Source organism: Anser cygnoides, chromosome 1 (genome assembly GCF_040182565.1).
Source record: "Anser cygnoides isolate HZ-2024a breed goose chromosome 1, Taihu_goose_T2T_genome, whole genome shotgun sequence".
NCBI lineage: Eukaryota > Metazoa > Chordata > Aves > Anseriformes > Anatidae > Anser > Anser cygnoides.
The window spans coordinates 138021860-138039120 of record NC_089873.1 but is presented as its reverse complement, the minus strand read 5'-3'; the positions used below and the strand labels follow the sequence as shown (position 1 = coordinate 138039120).

Below are 17261 nucleotides of genomic sequence, written 5' to 3'. Positions count from 1 at the left end.
TAAAAAGCACATTTCCATACTATTAAAATCTTCAGAAATGACTAACAATCAGGAGCCATTGCAACACCAACATTAATGCAAGATGATGCTCAGATGCTAGTAGGTTAATGAAAAAAATGAAAAATAGCCTTGACATCCCTTCCTCTCCCTCTCAGCCGCACCTTCCTGAGCATTGTTTCCACGCTCTTTAAACCAACTCCTGGATAATGTGTTTGTTCACATCCCCATTTGGACATCCCCTCGGCCCTCCACATACACACCCAAAATGGTGGCCCTGAGGACAGCAGGGCTCCTGGCTATGGCTGTGCGTTGCTCAGCCCTCCCAGGGCCACCACCCTGCCTCCAGAAGCACTAGTCAGTGATAGAATAGATACCTTTGCATGATTTGTTTTGTTTTTTAAAAGAGAACTATTCTTTTAGATGGGAGTTTAATTGAAGCCCCCTGAACCTCTGGATGGGGCAGTTTTCTTTATACAAAACTGCTTAAAAAGCATTTCTAACTTGGAATGAGAAGGTACAAGTGACATGCATATTTTTTGTCTTCAAGACAACTGTAACACTTGTTTTCCAAAGATGGAATTTTATTCATTTTTCTCTTCTTTGATAACATGAGCAGGTCAGGAGTTTCAAATGGAGTACAGAAGTCCAAAGACAGAAAGGTCTCACCTCTACCATGTATAACTCCCTAATTCTCTCACAATAGTCTTTTTCTAGGAAAAGAGTCATTTCCTTTCAGACTCTTGTCTTCTTTCTTGACGCATGCTGAAGTGACCTCATGCTCATGCATATTCGTTCAATTTCCTTCTTATTCTTCATGAAATATGTACCAAAGTTTTTACAAGGAAGGTACCTGCTTTGCAGTAGAGAGAGCTAGTTGTTGTGAAAGATTTCATAAGAAATTAGACATTTTTATTCCTCCGTGAAAAACTTATTTTCAAATGAAATTTTTATAGACCATTAATCTAATGCAGATCTACGGGACTCAGGGAATTAGTTAACTTCAAAAAGCAGCTACGGTGTATGCTCTATAATTGCTCTTCATCAAAATTCTCAAAGATTTTTAATACGCTGAGTTACCACACAGATTAAAAGCTCTTGAAGTATGCCTTAGTATAAGAAGCCATCATTCTATAGTATCATTACCTGCTATTAATTTTGCAATTAGAGAGTATCACATGCTGCTCCAAAGAAATGCAACCGTTCACAAAATGAGTCCCATTATTGATAATGCTCCGGGAGCATGACACAACATCCTATTTTTAACCCTTCACTTAATTACCTCCTATAAATAGCTTTCCCAAATTCTAAGGGAAAAGTGCATTTCTTACAGAGATATGTGACCTTGTGGACAAAAACCTCCCAGCCCCTGTTTCCAGGACCCTACGCTCTGCCTAGCCCGGCTGTCATCTCACCCTAGAAGTATCCGATCTTTCCATTTCAACCGAGGCATGGATCCACCCCAAACCAAACGGCCCTGCCATCTCTTGCTTTGTGTTAAATATCCTGGGCGTGACGCAGCCTTCCAGGGAGAGATTTCTTTTTCTTTTTCGTTTTATGAGGAAACGATACTTTGCTTATTCTGACAGGTCTCACAGCCCCTTCATCACACAAGGCTGACAGCTGGCTGATCTAGCGGAGCCACCCCTCAAAGGACAGACGAGCTGCAGCCGCTGTCTGCAGCACTCGTGCTACCCCCACATTAAACAGCAAAAAAAGGTACACCTGCATCTAACTTCTGTTTGATGCTCAATAATTAAAATCATTTGAATAAGACTTTTTTTTTTTTTTTTGAGAAGCATAAAGCAATTTAAGACTTTAAACGTCAGGGAAAAAAAAAATTATCTGGAAGAACAAAAGACTAGGAGCTTGCACTGGCTTGTTCGGCAGCTCTCTGCTGTTTCCAATATTTCTCTCTCTAGGGCTTTTTCCACGAACACAGGATGCCTGCACTTCAAACACAGGCCTGACGCTGAGCAGGAGTGCTCGTGTCCCCAGACACAGCGGTGGCTCAGATGCCAGCCTTATATCCCCCGTCACAGCAGGCGGCCCGCGGCCGCTCGGCCTTCCAGAGGGGCTTCCCTGCGGTCACACAGAGGGCGAAAGGCAAGCAGCCGTCCGCCGTGAGAGCAAAGCGAGGCCCTCCCTCCTCCACGAGCTGGAGCAGCAGCGACCAGGACCCTTCCACAAGCGTATCTTTTGATATTTTCCATGCAGGAAACGGGGCAGCGCTGAGTTGTCACCACAGCTTTGTTCTGGCCAGTGCCACCAGCACCCACAGGCCTGCCACAGTTCTGGCTAACGTGCCTGCCTCCTGCAGCACTTCGTGGCCACCTGTGCTCTGGGCACTGCTTCTGGTATTCCCGTTTTTGCCTGGGGAGACAGAGAAACAGTGGTTTACTGACAGGCTGATCTTCTGCAAGTGCTGTCCTGCTAATACACGGAGTGCCTACGCCAGGGGTGCTTTGTCAGGCATGGTAGCACCCAGGGGTCGACCCTGTGCAAAGCAGAGCAGGACCCATGTGTGTTCAGCCCAGGGAAGATCTGCATTCGGATAAAGCCAAGGTCATCACAGCTAAACAGAGCCAGACGTTATCACGGGTAATACGAAGAGGATGCGCAGAACAGCTCTCCAGACACACCACCTACCCTCCTTCGATGGCAATGACACTTCTCCAGAGGGTGAGGGCCCTTCTCCAGCCTCACCAGGAGCAGACAGGAGGAGATCTCAGCATCTCCTCCACCACAGCGTCCAGAGGAAGACACTCCAGCCCAACTGCGACACAGACCCCAATTCATTTGCAAGCAGCAGATTACTTCTGCAGATACACTGCAGACAGCCATTTATCACTGTATCAGAACTACGTGTATATATGTGTGTGTACATATATATACATACATATGTATACATAAATATATACTTTTTTTAAAGAAGAAAAAGACAAAATTGGATTAGAAGACTGGAAAAATTCATGCTTTTCAATTGTATGTCTGGAATATTTTGTGACTGGTTTCAATTAGCAAATAGAGGTGGAAGAGATGGGTATATATTACATTTAATAGTAAAAATCCCAATAGAAGTCATTAAATTAGTGCATAGACGAGAATGTATGTCACTGTAGGATAACTCTAATGGGCACGCTCAAGCTAAAATCCATGCTAAAATGTTGCCCGCCTATTTCATTGTTTTACGCTCACTGGTCTGTATCCAAAAATATTCCTTTTCTCCCTCCCTGCAGTGATGGATGACTTCATATAATGAAAAAAAAAATATACATATAAAAAAAGAACTAGCTGACAAAAAGAGCCCATGAAAAAATACAGAAGGAATAAAATTATGTGTCTAAAAATGAGTACAAAGAACTCTGTAGCTGCTACAAGATGCTCATGTTATGTTACCGATGACAGTATACACAACTTTTTAAACCGGCTTCTGAGTTGGGTTAGTTGCTCTTTAAGTATCTGTGTCATATAATTAGGAAGTACAACATCATCGAGATAACACAGATTTTTGCATTTCTTGACCTTTTTCCTGATAATTTTAAGCAGACTATTTAACATTAAAATCACATGCCGTGTAATGCAGTGAATCCAGTTATGAATGCACAAGTAAGACTGGCACATAGGCGCTGACATTAATTAGCACGAAAGTACTCTAACAGGCAGAAGATTAGATGACATCTGTATTCACACTGGATGACTTTATTCATCAACAATATGTTACTTTGGAAAAATACGTCCAAAAAGCACTTTTATATCTGCTGTGAGATATATTTCGTAGCACAAGTGTTCAATTTTCAGTTCTTCAAGTCATATCCAGTTACCAAAAATCTACGACTTACTGCTCTGAAGGCATTCAAACTGTGATACGTTCACTAAAAAAAATTACAAACTCATCTCTTCACTCTGTCAGTCCTGGCTTGCAAAAAGTATAGTGCCAGTAATGTTATATTTATACTTAGAAAGTCACTTTCATTCTGTGTAATATGTAGACCGTTACATCCTTTATAAGCCATTTGCAATAATACCACTGAACCTTTTTCAAAGAACCAGGTTTTGACTCCAACTGATTAATAATTTCCTTAGCCAGGAACAGTTGACATGATTGTTAAAATACTGTTATACGGAACTATCTGGTTTTGTTTTAAAAATAATCTGTTTAGGGCAGAGAGCATTTGGCTTTCTAAAGTACTCGGTGTACAAGCACTAATATCCACTGCTTCAGTACAAATTCCCAGCATGAAGCATCCATCACCTTTTGCTGCAGCACACCACGCCTGGGCAGCTGTAGGTGGCAATCGAACCACTGCCCGGAGCACTCCATTTAGAAACACCGTAGTAGATTAAAAACTTAATCCCGAACTCATTGAACACTCATAAGGCTCATTAACTTCAATCCCTGGTTGGTGTGAGTGAGAAACACAGGCTGGAGATCCGAGGTCAGGAGGTGACCGAGTTTTGTTTTAATCCGGTGGGACTTAGCTGTATCACGCCCTCAAAGCTAACACGCCCTCACTGAAGAGAACTCAGTGCAGACGTTATAGGAGGTAAGCTATTTCCTCATATAGTTTGGGGGTTACAGTTATATCACCATGGTACCAATGCATCAAAAATAATAATTAAAAAAAAAGGTTTCTAACTGTTCCCTCAACATCCTCTTTTAGACACAAGTTCAGTGCATTTTTTTAGGTCCAAGTTTCCTTTTTTTTTTTTCTCTTCAGGCTCATTTAAAGTATTGAGCAACGTTAACAATCATGTTTAGACATTCCCTCAGACAGTGAAACTTCCGTGTCTCAGAAAGCATACTCTACCAGAAAATAGTAACACCACAAAAAGCAGAATCACACCAGAGCCACCCTCTGTGCTCAGCAGTACACAACCCTGCGTGCATTCTGGGTGGGAAGGGATTTGTAGTTTTCTTGCTCAAACAATTTTCTGTGAGGCATCAAACTTCTCCTAGCAGAGCACAAATACAATGAAAGGAATGCAAACACTATTATTTTACTTTTTTTTTTTTCCAGATTATTTGTTTCAGGAACAGTAGCTTTCAAATATTTTTTCTTGCTGTTGATAACCCCATTTAAACCTTGCTCTGTTGCACCACGTCGGTAGATTTAATTTCAAACACTATGATAAAGCCACAAACCAAAAATCAGTGTCAGTAACTGTATCTGTAATTTAGAAACTGCAAGGATGGAAAGCTTGAAACTGAGAACACCAGTTTCCAAAAATGGCAGGGGGGGAAGGGGGATACATACGTGTAATTATTACATTTTTACTCCATAACTGCCCACATCTTGAATCCTGTTCTGTCTGCAAGACAAGGAAAAAAGCCATAATCCTAGTAACAAAGATATCAAAATATTCCATAAGGCCCTATTTAGTCAGTGTGTTAAAAGCTACATCAAAACCGATCTGAACCAAGAATTTCACGTCAGTGCCCACATAACTTCAGTATTACTCCAGCCCTGGGTGCCCGAGCCCAGGTAAAGGACTTACCCATTCCCTTCCTTTCCAGGGAGGGGACAGCATCTGAATGCTGTAAATAAGCTGCCGTGTTACGGTTTGACTACAGAAGGATCTCTAAGAATAGCACCGTGGGTTTGCAGCCATTTCCTTCTCTCTTCCGGCCTTGCAAAACTTTACTGGGCTGCTTCAGCGCTCACATCTACGCCAACTAAGATTTCTGATTGTGCAACTTCTCCCAAGCGGGCAGACTCTTGCTGGAGTCCACACGAGGCCCTTGTGTGACCGCAGACCCCCACTCACGCTGCTGACCCCGCAGCAAGCCTCCGTGGTCCCCAGCTGTGCTTCCACAAGCTCTGCTGTCTCCAGATGGTGTGCACTGGATGGAAGCTGGAGAACAACCCTTCCCACGGTGCTACGGATCAACTACACTTCATGGCTTGGTTTGGTTTGGTTTGGTTTGGAGTTGCAGCATTAACTTAATGCTAACAGGGTTTTTTTCTGCCACCCAAATGTGCAGATCCTACTCCAAACAGCCCCCCAGAAGCAGAGACACTGAGTTACTGCCCAAGTTTCCCACTACCCAACTGGCTAATGCTTGGGGTGAAGTATCATGTGCAATGGCATAGGGCTGACATGAAATCAATGGTGACATAAGACTTACACAAGAACAAAGAGGATGGGGGAGACCTAGAAATCCTGAGTGAAGCCCAGAGAACCATAGTCAACCAACTCTAAATGAGAAATATTAAATAGCACCATAAGGAAAAGACGGAGGAGGAAAAAAGAAGTATATAATCAGAAAGGAAACAGGAAGAAGTGATGCTGCAACAGGGAATTTTACACAGAGAAAAGGAGCAGCTTAGCACTTTACTGTCCTTTACAAGATACCATCTGCCCATCTTTACACCAAAATGCCCTACTAGTACAAACGTGATGCATTGCCTAGCTCTGAAATCTCACTGTGCTTCAGCTGCTAAGCTTCACAGACACCCAACCTTCCCCCCATAATGTTAGATTTTGCCCTATATGCCTTAGAATCACAGAATCGTTTGGGTTGGAAGGAACCTTAAAGATCTCCCACTTCCATTTGGGTTTTGTATCTAAAAAAGCACTGCATACAAAACCTACATCAAACCACCACTACTTAAAAGATATTTAAAGAGAGTTACACCTGGGATGCAAGTATTTCAAGTGGTTCAGAAGGCAGAGCATACAAAACGGATTGCTTTAAGGATTAAATCCCTAAATCTATATTTGCACACCTAACTGCAGGAGCTACGTTTTCTGAAATGCCAAGGGTTGGAAGTATAGTTTTTAGGCCACATTGTGCAACATCTTGATCTTAGCCTCAGAATGAATATGAAAGAATGAATCATTTGTAGCCTTGGAGCTTGCAAACTGATCACCCAGCAGTGCTGTTATCTGCCCGATCCTCTTCTGAGAACGGTTCACCAGCCGAAGGCAGGAATAGCATCACGGGAAACGCCCTGACCCATCTCCTTCCTTCAAGCAAGTGCAGACCAGAAAGCAGCCCCAGCAACACAAAAACACAGCAAAAACATGACGGAGGAATCTGTATCCCCTCTACAGAGCGTAGCAAATCTCCTAAACAGCCTGAAGAAGCATAGCCAACAGACCGAAAGTTGCAGACTGAGCTGAACCAGTCACTGGAGGAAGAATTCACCAGTCTACAAGTACTACAAGCTACTTCAGATCCTGCCTCTGGGTAAAAAAAAAAATACAAAGAAATTATCTTCCATCAACTCTAATATACTTTGCCAAAAAAGGCACAAAGAGTGTATGCAATACTCTTAACAAATGACAAATAGTCTCTCCTCCTCGCTGTGAATTTCCCTCTCCAGGAAGAACTCTGCAATCTTACCATCAACCGAACATCAGCTGAAGTAATGAAGGGGAGGTGGGGTGGGAAGCGCAGGGCATGAAAAAGGTGGTGGTTTTGTTTGCAAGGCTACCAAAGACCCAGACAATCCAAGCACCTTAAATTCACCTGAGGATTGCTCCACACTTTGAGGCACCACACACACAAGGTCGCTGTTTCCCACCTCACACCTCAGGCCAGGCATGCAGAACTCTCCCAGCAGCAACGCCATTCTTCCCCCCATAATGCTACGCAACAGGGTAAGCTCAGTATCATCCTCATCCTACTGTTCATGCAAAACAGTTGGAAAACCATATATAATGCATGTGAACTTCCACCCACTTTTACCATGTCTTGAAAGTATGCAGATAATATTTTTCTACTCCTGTATTTTGTATATAAGCATTGCACAGCAAACCCTAGCACTAACGTACATGCTCACTGCATAGGAAATAAAGCAGGACTGAAAATAGAGACAAGAAAATACACATATTGCACACAACAGGCTCAGCACAAGTTATCGACTCATCCCAAGATTAGCTCATTCTCACTATAGTGCTCACTCCCTTAAGGCCTCCCAGATGTATCACCAGCAGCGAGGTCTCTGGTGTGATGCCTGGGAATACATCTCTTTGGTCAACCAGGGAAGTCGTGCGAAGTATCACTTGGAAACAGCCATTTCACCCTGGGCTTTCAGGTCCTAAACAACCGATTACAACAAGAAATTGTTCTTCTCTTGCTCCCCCCTATCTTCTTCCTGAAAACACTCTCTTGCCATTGCAGAGAGCAGTGCTCGGAGATGGCAGAGCTCATGGCCAGCAGCATGAAAACACCGAGAAGCGTGCAAAGCATTTGTTTTATGCAGTCTGAAGTGGCAGATTACGAGCAGATTAGTGATTTCATATTTTTTAATGTCATGATTTCAGAGGGCCTATGTGAACAGAAACACAGAACGAGTAAAGACAGTTTCCTTACAAGCTCTCATGAGGAAAAGTGTAATAAAAGAGAGCAACTGTCATGTGTGGAGTAACGCTACGGCTCTGACATGTAGGTCAATGAAAGAGAACTGCTTTACTTCTCAAAATTACAGGTTTGTCCTTGAAAACCTCACATGTGCCACGCTAGATTATAAAAACTGTAGGAACTTCAGATTGCTGTTACATTATTTTTCCTACTACCCTCTTTGTTTCTTTCAGCTTGAACAGAGAAGCAAGATGGACCCACTTCCTATTTGTTCTCATTAATGCAGCAATTGAGTTTTTTAGACTCAGTTGTGATTAGGTTCTTTCTGTTCATCTAAGTTCTGCTGTGTGCTCAGGAAACACAAGTCTGGGGCTAAACCACTCAGTGTGCCCATCACACCAACTCAGAGCAAACTTGACTGGCACCCATAAAACAGAACAGGGCATTGTCTGTAAAAGCACTTTATTTTTCACTCTCTCTCACACACACACATCAGAAAACTACATTTGAGAAAATAAAGATTTTGTTTGGAACACAGCATTTCTGACGTGGGGCTGGATGTTTCTGGCATGAGATTTCCTGACACTGGCCTGACACCACACTTGTTAGGACTCTAAGATCCTATCACTATAACCTCACTGATGACTCATGAGAAAAAGCACACCAATGAAAACAGATTTAAACCCTTTCAGTCATGGTGTCTATAAAAGAAGAGCAAAACGCCAGGATACAAAACGTGTAAAATTTAAAAGCAAAGCAGCATCCATCAGAGAAACAAAAGATGAATTTCTCAGTCATGATTGCAAGTATTTGCGGGAAATGACATATTCAGAAAATCATATGCAACAAAAGAAACTACTTAATAAAAAAAAAAAACCTTATTCTGCATTGCTTAGGGAATCACAGTTCAACATGACATTGTGCACATGCTGCTATGGACACATACAGAAAGACTTTCAGTGCACTCAGTAAGCCAAGGATGTTAATTCTCTACAGATGTAGTTAGATAAACTATAATACTATCACAAACATCTATGGGTGCATTTTAATTAGTGTTCTACCTAAGAGTGTTAATAAAGGCAACATTTCTTACTTATTTTATTTTCAAATAAAATTATCTTCTCCTGCCTCTGGTGTCTTTAAAAATACCCAGACCTGCTTCTGACAGTCTGCCTCTGGCTACAATGTCTAAACAGTAAAACCACTCCAAATGTTATCCCAAAAATATCTATCAATGAGGAACTGCAGCTTTACTCCATACCAATGTAAGTGAATTACTGCACAAGAACAGGCTGCTAAAGCAGCATGTGTTCGAAGTCGAAATGAAATAGATCCGCCACTGGCCGCACGCCTCTGCGCGCCTCCTTTACGCAGCTGGAACAGAGGCAGAGGAGCATAAAAAAGATACAGTGGGGGGTTGAAGTCATTGGAAATAAGTACCAGCTGTAAGGCACGGAAAGCAGCATCCACGTGCAGCAGGCAATCGCCTCTCCAACTTCTCTGAACAAAATACCAGAGCTACGTCTGATTACCTCTTCAAAGCATGGCAGATGGAAGTGTCGCTCTTTTGAGCAGTAACCTTTTCTTCCAGCAGCAAGGTAAATCAATAGCACCCTGCACGGAAATGTCAATATAAACGCTCCAAATTTGTAATATTAACATTTCAGAGTCTGAGGACATCTTGTTTGAAAGTGGTTTCTGCAATAGCCTTTATATTTTTTAAAAGATCCAAATCAAATTTTATCGGTGAAGAAGTTTTTAAAACACAAGCTAAGCTGAAAGGCAGTGCTTTGTCTTTTCATGTAAACTTAATTCCTTTGTAGCATTTTAACCCAACTCCAGCGGCACTGAGAATGACTGTAGAAACAGTACAAATCTATTTAATCGATCTTTATTGTTCAACCTAAAGGAAATGCTTTTTATGGAAAATTACACAGCAACTGCAGGGATGTCTTGAAATTCCAGTTTCAAAACTATGAAGTTCGGAAGGGCTCTACTGATGTGCTTTTAAGGCAGACATAAAATTGCACTGTATCATTAACTTCTATCTACAGCACCAAATAGAAATTTTATTAAAAGAGTAAAAACAGTGTCTGTAATTTCCCTGCATCTCCTAAAAACACAAATACATCCAGAATATAGCAGACGACCAGTAGTTTGGAGGAAGTATGGCCACACAGACCATTCAGTCTTGGCCTGCAAAAACAAAAACAAGAACAAAAAAGGAACAGCCACAAAACCTAACCCCCCCAGGAGCCAAAGCACAAGAGTCTTCCCAGGATACCAAGAAAGACAGCCTGTGCCACACAGCGCTGTGCCAACAGAGCCAGGCCACCGCTCTTCAGATGGAGACTTTCCTCCAAGAGGCACATACAGAAATGGAGACCACAGACGCGAGTAAGGTGTGCGGAGATGAAAATGCAATTTTTCCTGTATAAATCATGCTTTACCCAACTGTCATGGCATATGTAAAATCCGCAACTTATTATGTTAAAATCCACGTGTCCTCTCCTTCCGAAATGATGTCCTCAACCAGCCCCTTCTTTTTCAGCTTTGCCATGGAAAGGACAAAGCCATGCAGACCTACATCTAACTCCTGTGCTGCCAGGGGTCCCATAGAGTATTGCAACCAGCCAACCAGCAACGGTTCATTTTGCTTTTCATATTCCTGCCTGCATGCAAATGCTCCTGTGCAGCTAATTGGACCACGCTGATATTAACATAAGGAAAACTTCCAACTTTAAAAGAGGCAGGCCAGCACCATCAGATTCCTGGAGTATTAAAAATGATGGAAAATTGTGTGCTACAAGGGTTGTGTTTCTTCTTGTTTCTGTCCTGTTGGTGGCAGCGGGTTGTGGTGATGGGGGCAGCAACACCACCTCCTGCAGTCAAGCTCTTCTTCACTGGGTGAAATGAACGTGAACGTACTGCGAAACGGGAAGACGATTGCAGGCATCTCCAGCTCCACTGCTCTGAAAGGTTTTTTAAGATATTCACTTGGGGGCAGGAAACGTTTTATTAAGCAGCCTTGGCAAGACAGAGCCCTAATTTCAGCAAGATCCTTGATACGATGCTGCAACAGAAACTTAAATTAATGTGCCCTTTCTGCAAATAATCCAAAATTTTATGTCCTTACTTAATTTAAACTAAGGAAACTCTAATACAATTTGCTGGAAAAATTCACCTTTTCAGCCTCAGTTTGGTTCTGTGTGTTCCTTTTGGCTTTGTCATAAATCCTGGTGGTACAAAGGTGAAATGCCTCTCAAGACCGGTCATTCAAGAAAACTCCTTCTAGTGACGTTGTTGGTCACAAGAACCCGCACCTAACCCCTCGAGTTGTGACCCTGAATTGGGAACACGTAGCTGTGGCAACAGGTAATTTCTCTTCTTTTGACTTAAAGTATGCATTTTGAAGGCATATTGAAAAAGTCACTTTTCCAGCATGAGAGTACTCAAAAGTTGAAGTTTATCTATTGCCCCTCCAAAAAGATGCCTCAGCTGTACCAGAAAGAAATGGAAACATCAGACTGTGGATTCAAATTAGCTGTCAAGAAACATGAACATAAATCTGACTTAATAGCATAATTTGGAAATGCATTCTGGGCCCACCCTTGGCAATAACTTAACTCCCGTTGTAGCAATATTTAAAATAGCTCTGCAACTTGGTTTCCCCACCCAACCAAACAACAGAAAAGTATACTGTTAAATGAAAAACACCACACATATTTAAGCAAGAGAAACTGTCTAAACTTCTGACGTTTTTCATCGTCATATTTTTTTAATCCAAAAGATTTATACAGCTTTTTTTTTTTTTTTTAATAACTTACAGGATCAAAAGGAAAATAAATGCATAGCTTCAAAACCTTAGAATATAACCTCCCCTCGTTGCGAAGAGTTCAAAGTCATAAAGTGCTGCAGATATGAACACACATGAGACAAATACTCTAGTAACTAACTTATTTTTCTGGTTTATTTAACAATATTCCAAGCTTAGAACATTAAATAAAAATCTCACAAACAACGGGTAGAACTAACAATGGCTTTGTTTTTCCCCTACCCCCCTTTTTTTATTTTTAAGAGAATGCCAAGACTTCTCAATTGAACCAACTACACCTTTATTTTGGATACCAAAAAAATATCTATATAACTAAGGGACACTAGGAGGGAGAGAACAGTGCATCGCACTGCTCTCGGCACAGCTGGGCGAGGAGCGAGCCAAGCCATAAGCCTCGCTGCGTGCTTTCTGCCCCAGGGGGACGAAGCGCTGCCCCAGGCTCGTCCTGCAGCCCCTGGCATCGAGGGCGATGCACGTGCCTCACGCTGGCGTCCTGCAGCTCCCTGGCAGCAGATGGTGGTGGAAACGGGCACGGCGGGCGCTCACAGGGCCTTAAAACCATTTCTGCACCTTGCTCCCTTCCTCGACTCGACTTTGCGGCCCTCGTGGACAGCCTTCGCGCTGCATCTTGGGCAATCGCAGCCGCCTCTGCAGCGCATCCACACACCCCTTCCTGCCACGCATGGAGGTCTGACACCTGCAAAAACTACCAGACCAGCACATAAACAAGCGGTATGGTAGCATATTCAGTTCCAGCACCATTCCCGTTTTCACACGTTCCTTCTGGCCAGGCCCTCTCTACGAGTCTGTGGATGCTACGGGGACAACAAAATCAAGACTTCTTCCCCGGTAACGGTTACGACCAGTCTTATGACTGGCCTCTCTCCAGAAAGGCCATGCTTACACAAACATGCTATATCAGCCGTGGCCTTTCCCATCCCTAGACACCTCGCACGTTTCTAGCAGCAGGGTCATCGAGACCACCGCCGGCGAGCAGGTCGGAGTCCGCTCTCCGCAGCTGGGCAGAGAGCTCCAGAATTTGCCTCACTTAATTTTTTGACTCCTTTATAGACAGATGGGAAGGGCTGGCATCTGAGTGGGTGAGAGTGACCCTCCCAGAACAACTCAAGCTGGGAGATTTCGAGTGGGGGGCGAGATGCCTGCCACAAAAAAACATCAACCCTCGACTGTCACTGGGCAGACACAGGATTCCTCCTCCACGCCGCACAAAGAAATGCTGGCTGCCACCCCACTCTGTGCCACGTGTGAACTAGCATCGTATTTATGACCTGCAGTATTTCCTAAAAAATGTGGGGTTTTGGTTGTTGGATTTTTTTCTTTTTTTCTTTCTTTCTTTTTTTTTTTTTTTTTTTTTACCAAGTTCTCAAAAGGGCTGAAAACTTTTAGGCCTAGAGACACAAAGGAAACAATTGCAATACACAACAACTAATCGGAAACAGTACTCAAACATTTGACTGGACCAGACTAAAGTCCACTCTACAAACTGAAACAAAAAAAAAGAGACAGGAGGAAAAAAAAAAAAGTTTAAGTGCTAACGTAACAAGAAACAATCCTAAAGACTCACCGGATATGTGTAGGGAAACGGAGGGGTCGCCCTCTTTTAAATATATTTACATAATTATTAAAGCTTTTTATTCTGCTTTTCTCACCAACAAAACTTCCTAGCTACCGTGGGCAAAGTGCCCGCTTAAATTAAAAGGTTAAACACTTTATAACACACGCACACAGAGTTAGACCCGTGGCCCTGGCACGCCTCCTGCCTTCACTGCTCTGCTCCCCAGGTGTAGGCTGCCGCCCGCCTGCGCCCCGCGTGCTACCGCCAGGGCTCGCCCGGACAAAAAGGGGCTTTGCCATTTAGCTGCGACAGCTCCACGGTAAAACCCAACCGATGTGGACACAGCAATACCAGTTCGGAAGCGTTTATACCATTTATACCGCACTGGAAAGCCAAATAAATTGCCCCAGTGGAGGTGCATCCACACTACGGCCTATGCCAGCGCGACACCGGTGAAAATAGTAACATAGTCCCCTAACTGACAGAATTACACCAGCTGATCTTTTCTAGCACAGACCAGGCCTAAGATATGAGGTAGTGAAAAAGAAAATCAGGCTCAAGATCTTTTTTTCATTCTATAGCATCGACATACTCTAAAAGTCTTTGCTGCTCTGATTTATGGAATTTAAGAATAACGTTTTAAAATCCAAAATTTAAAGCTAACGCCCTAAGTCACGTGGGATTTATAATTGGAGGCATAGAACTTAAAAAGTCCCTTGCTCAGGGTCTTAATTCAGGAAAAATATTTTCATTACAGAGAGCACATAAGCATGTGTTTCTCTCCCACTGAAGCAAGCGGAAAGGAAGCACAGGGCTAAGTGCTCTCTGAGATCTGGGCCACAGTCAGAAATCACGGTCTTTGTAGCATTTATTTCCTCATTCATTTCAGTGCTGTTTAATCACAACTCATTCATGTTTTAAGACAGTGGGAAAAACATAGACAATGGAAGCTAAATCAAGTTTGTTACAACTGTTCAATATTTACAGCATTCATAGCATAAACAGAAGTATTTTTGGTAACTTAAGACAAATACCTTTTTCTTTGTTATTAAATGTACCACAGTAGTCCTGTTAAACAAACCCACTGTCTCGGATATTAAAGAAATTGTTGTTTACGTTTACCGAGTCATTTAAATTAAAAATCTGTTCCTGTTCCAAACCCCATTCTCCTTCGTCTTCATCCTCCGGTTCTGCCTCGGACCCATTCCGAGTGTTTTCGTACAAAAAGATCTGCTCGTCCACGTGCGCTGGGGCTAACCGGTTTCTCTTTGCACTGACAACGTTAGCAGAGGAACCAAAAAGGCGTTCGGGAAAGACCCTTGTGGCCAGAATACACCAGTATTTTTGGAGAACCTTTGGTAAAACTGGAAACAGCGCTAGTCTGTCAGACCACCACTTTAGCGGGTCTTCATTCAAACCAAGGACCTTTTGCGACTTAAAGTTGCTCAACTCCTCAACAATCTGAGCGTGCCATTCCTCTTGGTCTTCCACACCTCCCGTCTGGCAGAAGATCTCTGCAAGCATGTTGTTGATCACGCTAGTAGGAGGAGGAGTGGAGGAGATAATTATTTTTTTCACCGGGGGCTCTTCCGAAACCGCAAAGAACTTTTCTTCAGTCCGAAAGGTGTTTTCTTTGACTTTCTCCAGCAGGCTTTTTGCTTCTTCCACCACTCTGTTTTCCACCTGCTGCCGCTCAAAGGCTGAAAGAAAAGGCAGTTTTTTGTAGCGAGGATCCAGGAAAGTGGCAACGTTGAGGAACATGTCTATTTCCGGGGTGTGCTGGTAGGTGGTTGACAGCTCCTTCGCTATTACCTCCTTCGCCATGCTGATCTCTTTCAGATCGTTCTCTTTGATGTTCAGGGTGGTATTCAGAAGCATGTGGAGAAGCGGCTTCACCATACTGATCGTTGGGTACTTGGAAGCGGACATCATCTCCGCAACCTGCTTGAAAGGCTGCAGCAGCTCCACCAGCCCTTCGATTGTGTTCCACTCGCTGGCCTCCAGCATGAGGTGGTGGTTGTTGCTGTCCTCCACGAGAACGGCGGCGATGACGAACTGCTGCTCCTTGAGGCGCTGCAACATGGCGAGCGTGCTGCCCCACCAGGAAACGCGATCGCTCACCAGCATGCAGTGGAGAATATTCTGCTGCTTCTGCTTCTCGCTCAGCATATACATGGCCATGGTAGACTGCTGAAAATACTCCACCAGTTTTCGGCACCGGGCAAGAAGGCCGCAGAGCTTCGGGAGCTGAAAAGCTTGTTGTATTCCGGCATTGAAAGTGTGCCCCAAGCAAGGCATCTGCACTGGAATATCTAGGAGAGAGCAAGCTTTCACAATGTCTTTACTGTAATCTGTCGTAGCACCAAAGACTTTTGTATTGATTCCCCATTCGATGAACGTTTCGTAAAGGACTCGGGTGATAGTCTCTGCAGTATTATCCTCTGGTACTTCAAACGTTTTTAAGCACCGTGAGTTAACCGCCAGGCAGTTTGAAGGACTGCTGCTGAGAAAGTGAACTGCGACAGTTACGTATGACCTGTTCTGGTTTTCGCTCCTCCACATGTCCGTGGATATGCCGCACCACAGAACGTCGGTGAGCTCCTTTAAGACGATTTCTCTAATGGCGTTGTATTTTTCAGGAATAGCTTTTGTACAGAAATACTTCCGGCTAGGAAGTTCATACCTGGGATCGGCTGTTCTCAAGAGGGCCTTGAAGGTGGGCTCATCGACGATGGAGGCGGGATACATGCCCTCACAGATCAAGCTGATGACTGCGGACGTCAGTTCCTGATGCTTTTTGTTTTCGTAGTTCTGGTAGGTCTTCATGATGAGACTGTCCTGAACAACCTGCTGCGATGATTCTGGCTTGATTTTTGAAAAGGCAGTAGCAAAGGCCTCCCTCATCTGCTCGGTGTTGCTTTTCACAAACTCACAGAATTCGTCGGGGTGGTTTTTCTCGAGGTGGTAGGAAAGGTTGGACGTGTTCCCTGAATAGGCGATCTGCGCCATGCAAATACGGCAGTAGATTTTCTTCCACTGTAATATGCATCCTTCTGCATTGGTATCAAAACCAAAGTACTTCCACACTTTACTCTTTGCTCTCGGATGAGCCACTAACTTTAGGTCTGATGGGGAACCTTCTAAACTTTTATTCTCCATTGCTTCTTGGCCACCGTCCCACCTTTTGATCCTTCACTCATTAATGAGTACCTGATAAAGGCAGTAAGATAAAGATACGATGAGAAAGCACAAGTTTGACCACACTTAACTACGTGAAATCAGTGTTTCTCTGAATATATATCAAGAAACCTACCTTACTAATTACATTTGCAAATTTAAAGATGAGATTTGCAGGAAGTGTGACCTACAAGAAGCCCATTAAAATGTCAAAAATTAAAAAGGTTTTTTAATACAGCACATTTTGCTGTGAAACTGAGCTAGAAGATCTGAGTAAATCTTGTTTCTGGAATTACATAATTCTCGGTAGAGGAAGCATAACAATTGCCACACAGTTCACACATGATTGTCACACAAGCCAGACC

The 17261-nt window shown here is 43.3% G+C and overlaps 2 protein-coding genes across 9 annotated transcripts in view; both read right to left on the bottom strand.

The window, feature by feature from the left end:
* Nucleotides 1-17261, bottom strand: part of DHRSX (dehydrogenase/reductase X-linked) — a 169195-nt gene that overhangs the window by 144819 nt on the left and 7115 nt on the right. The window lies entirely within an intron of this gene.
* The window catches only part of ZBED1 (zinc finger BED-type containing 1), a 54753-nt gene continuing 49743 nt past the window's right edge, over nt 12252-17261 (bottom strand). For all 6 annotated transcript variants that reach the window (XM_048081171.2, XM_066982941.1, XM_066982945.1 and 3 more), the window contains one exon: nt 12252-16929. In XM_048081171.2, coding sequence (XP_047937128.1) covers nt 14791-16878 — 2088 coding nt within the window. In that variant the 5' untranslated portion in view covers nt 16879-16929 and the 3' untranslated portion in view covers nt 12252-14790. The remainder of the gene's footprint in view (nt 16930-17261) is intronic.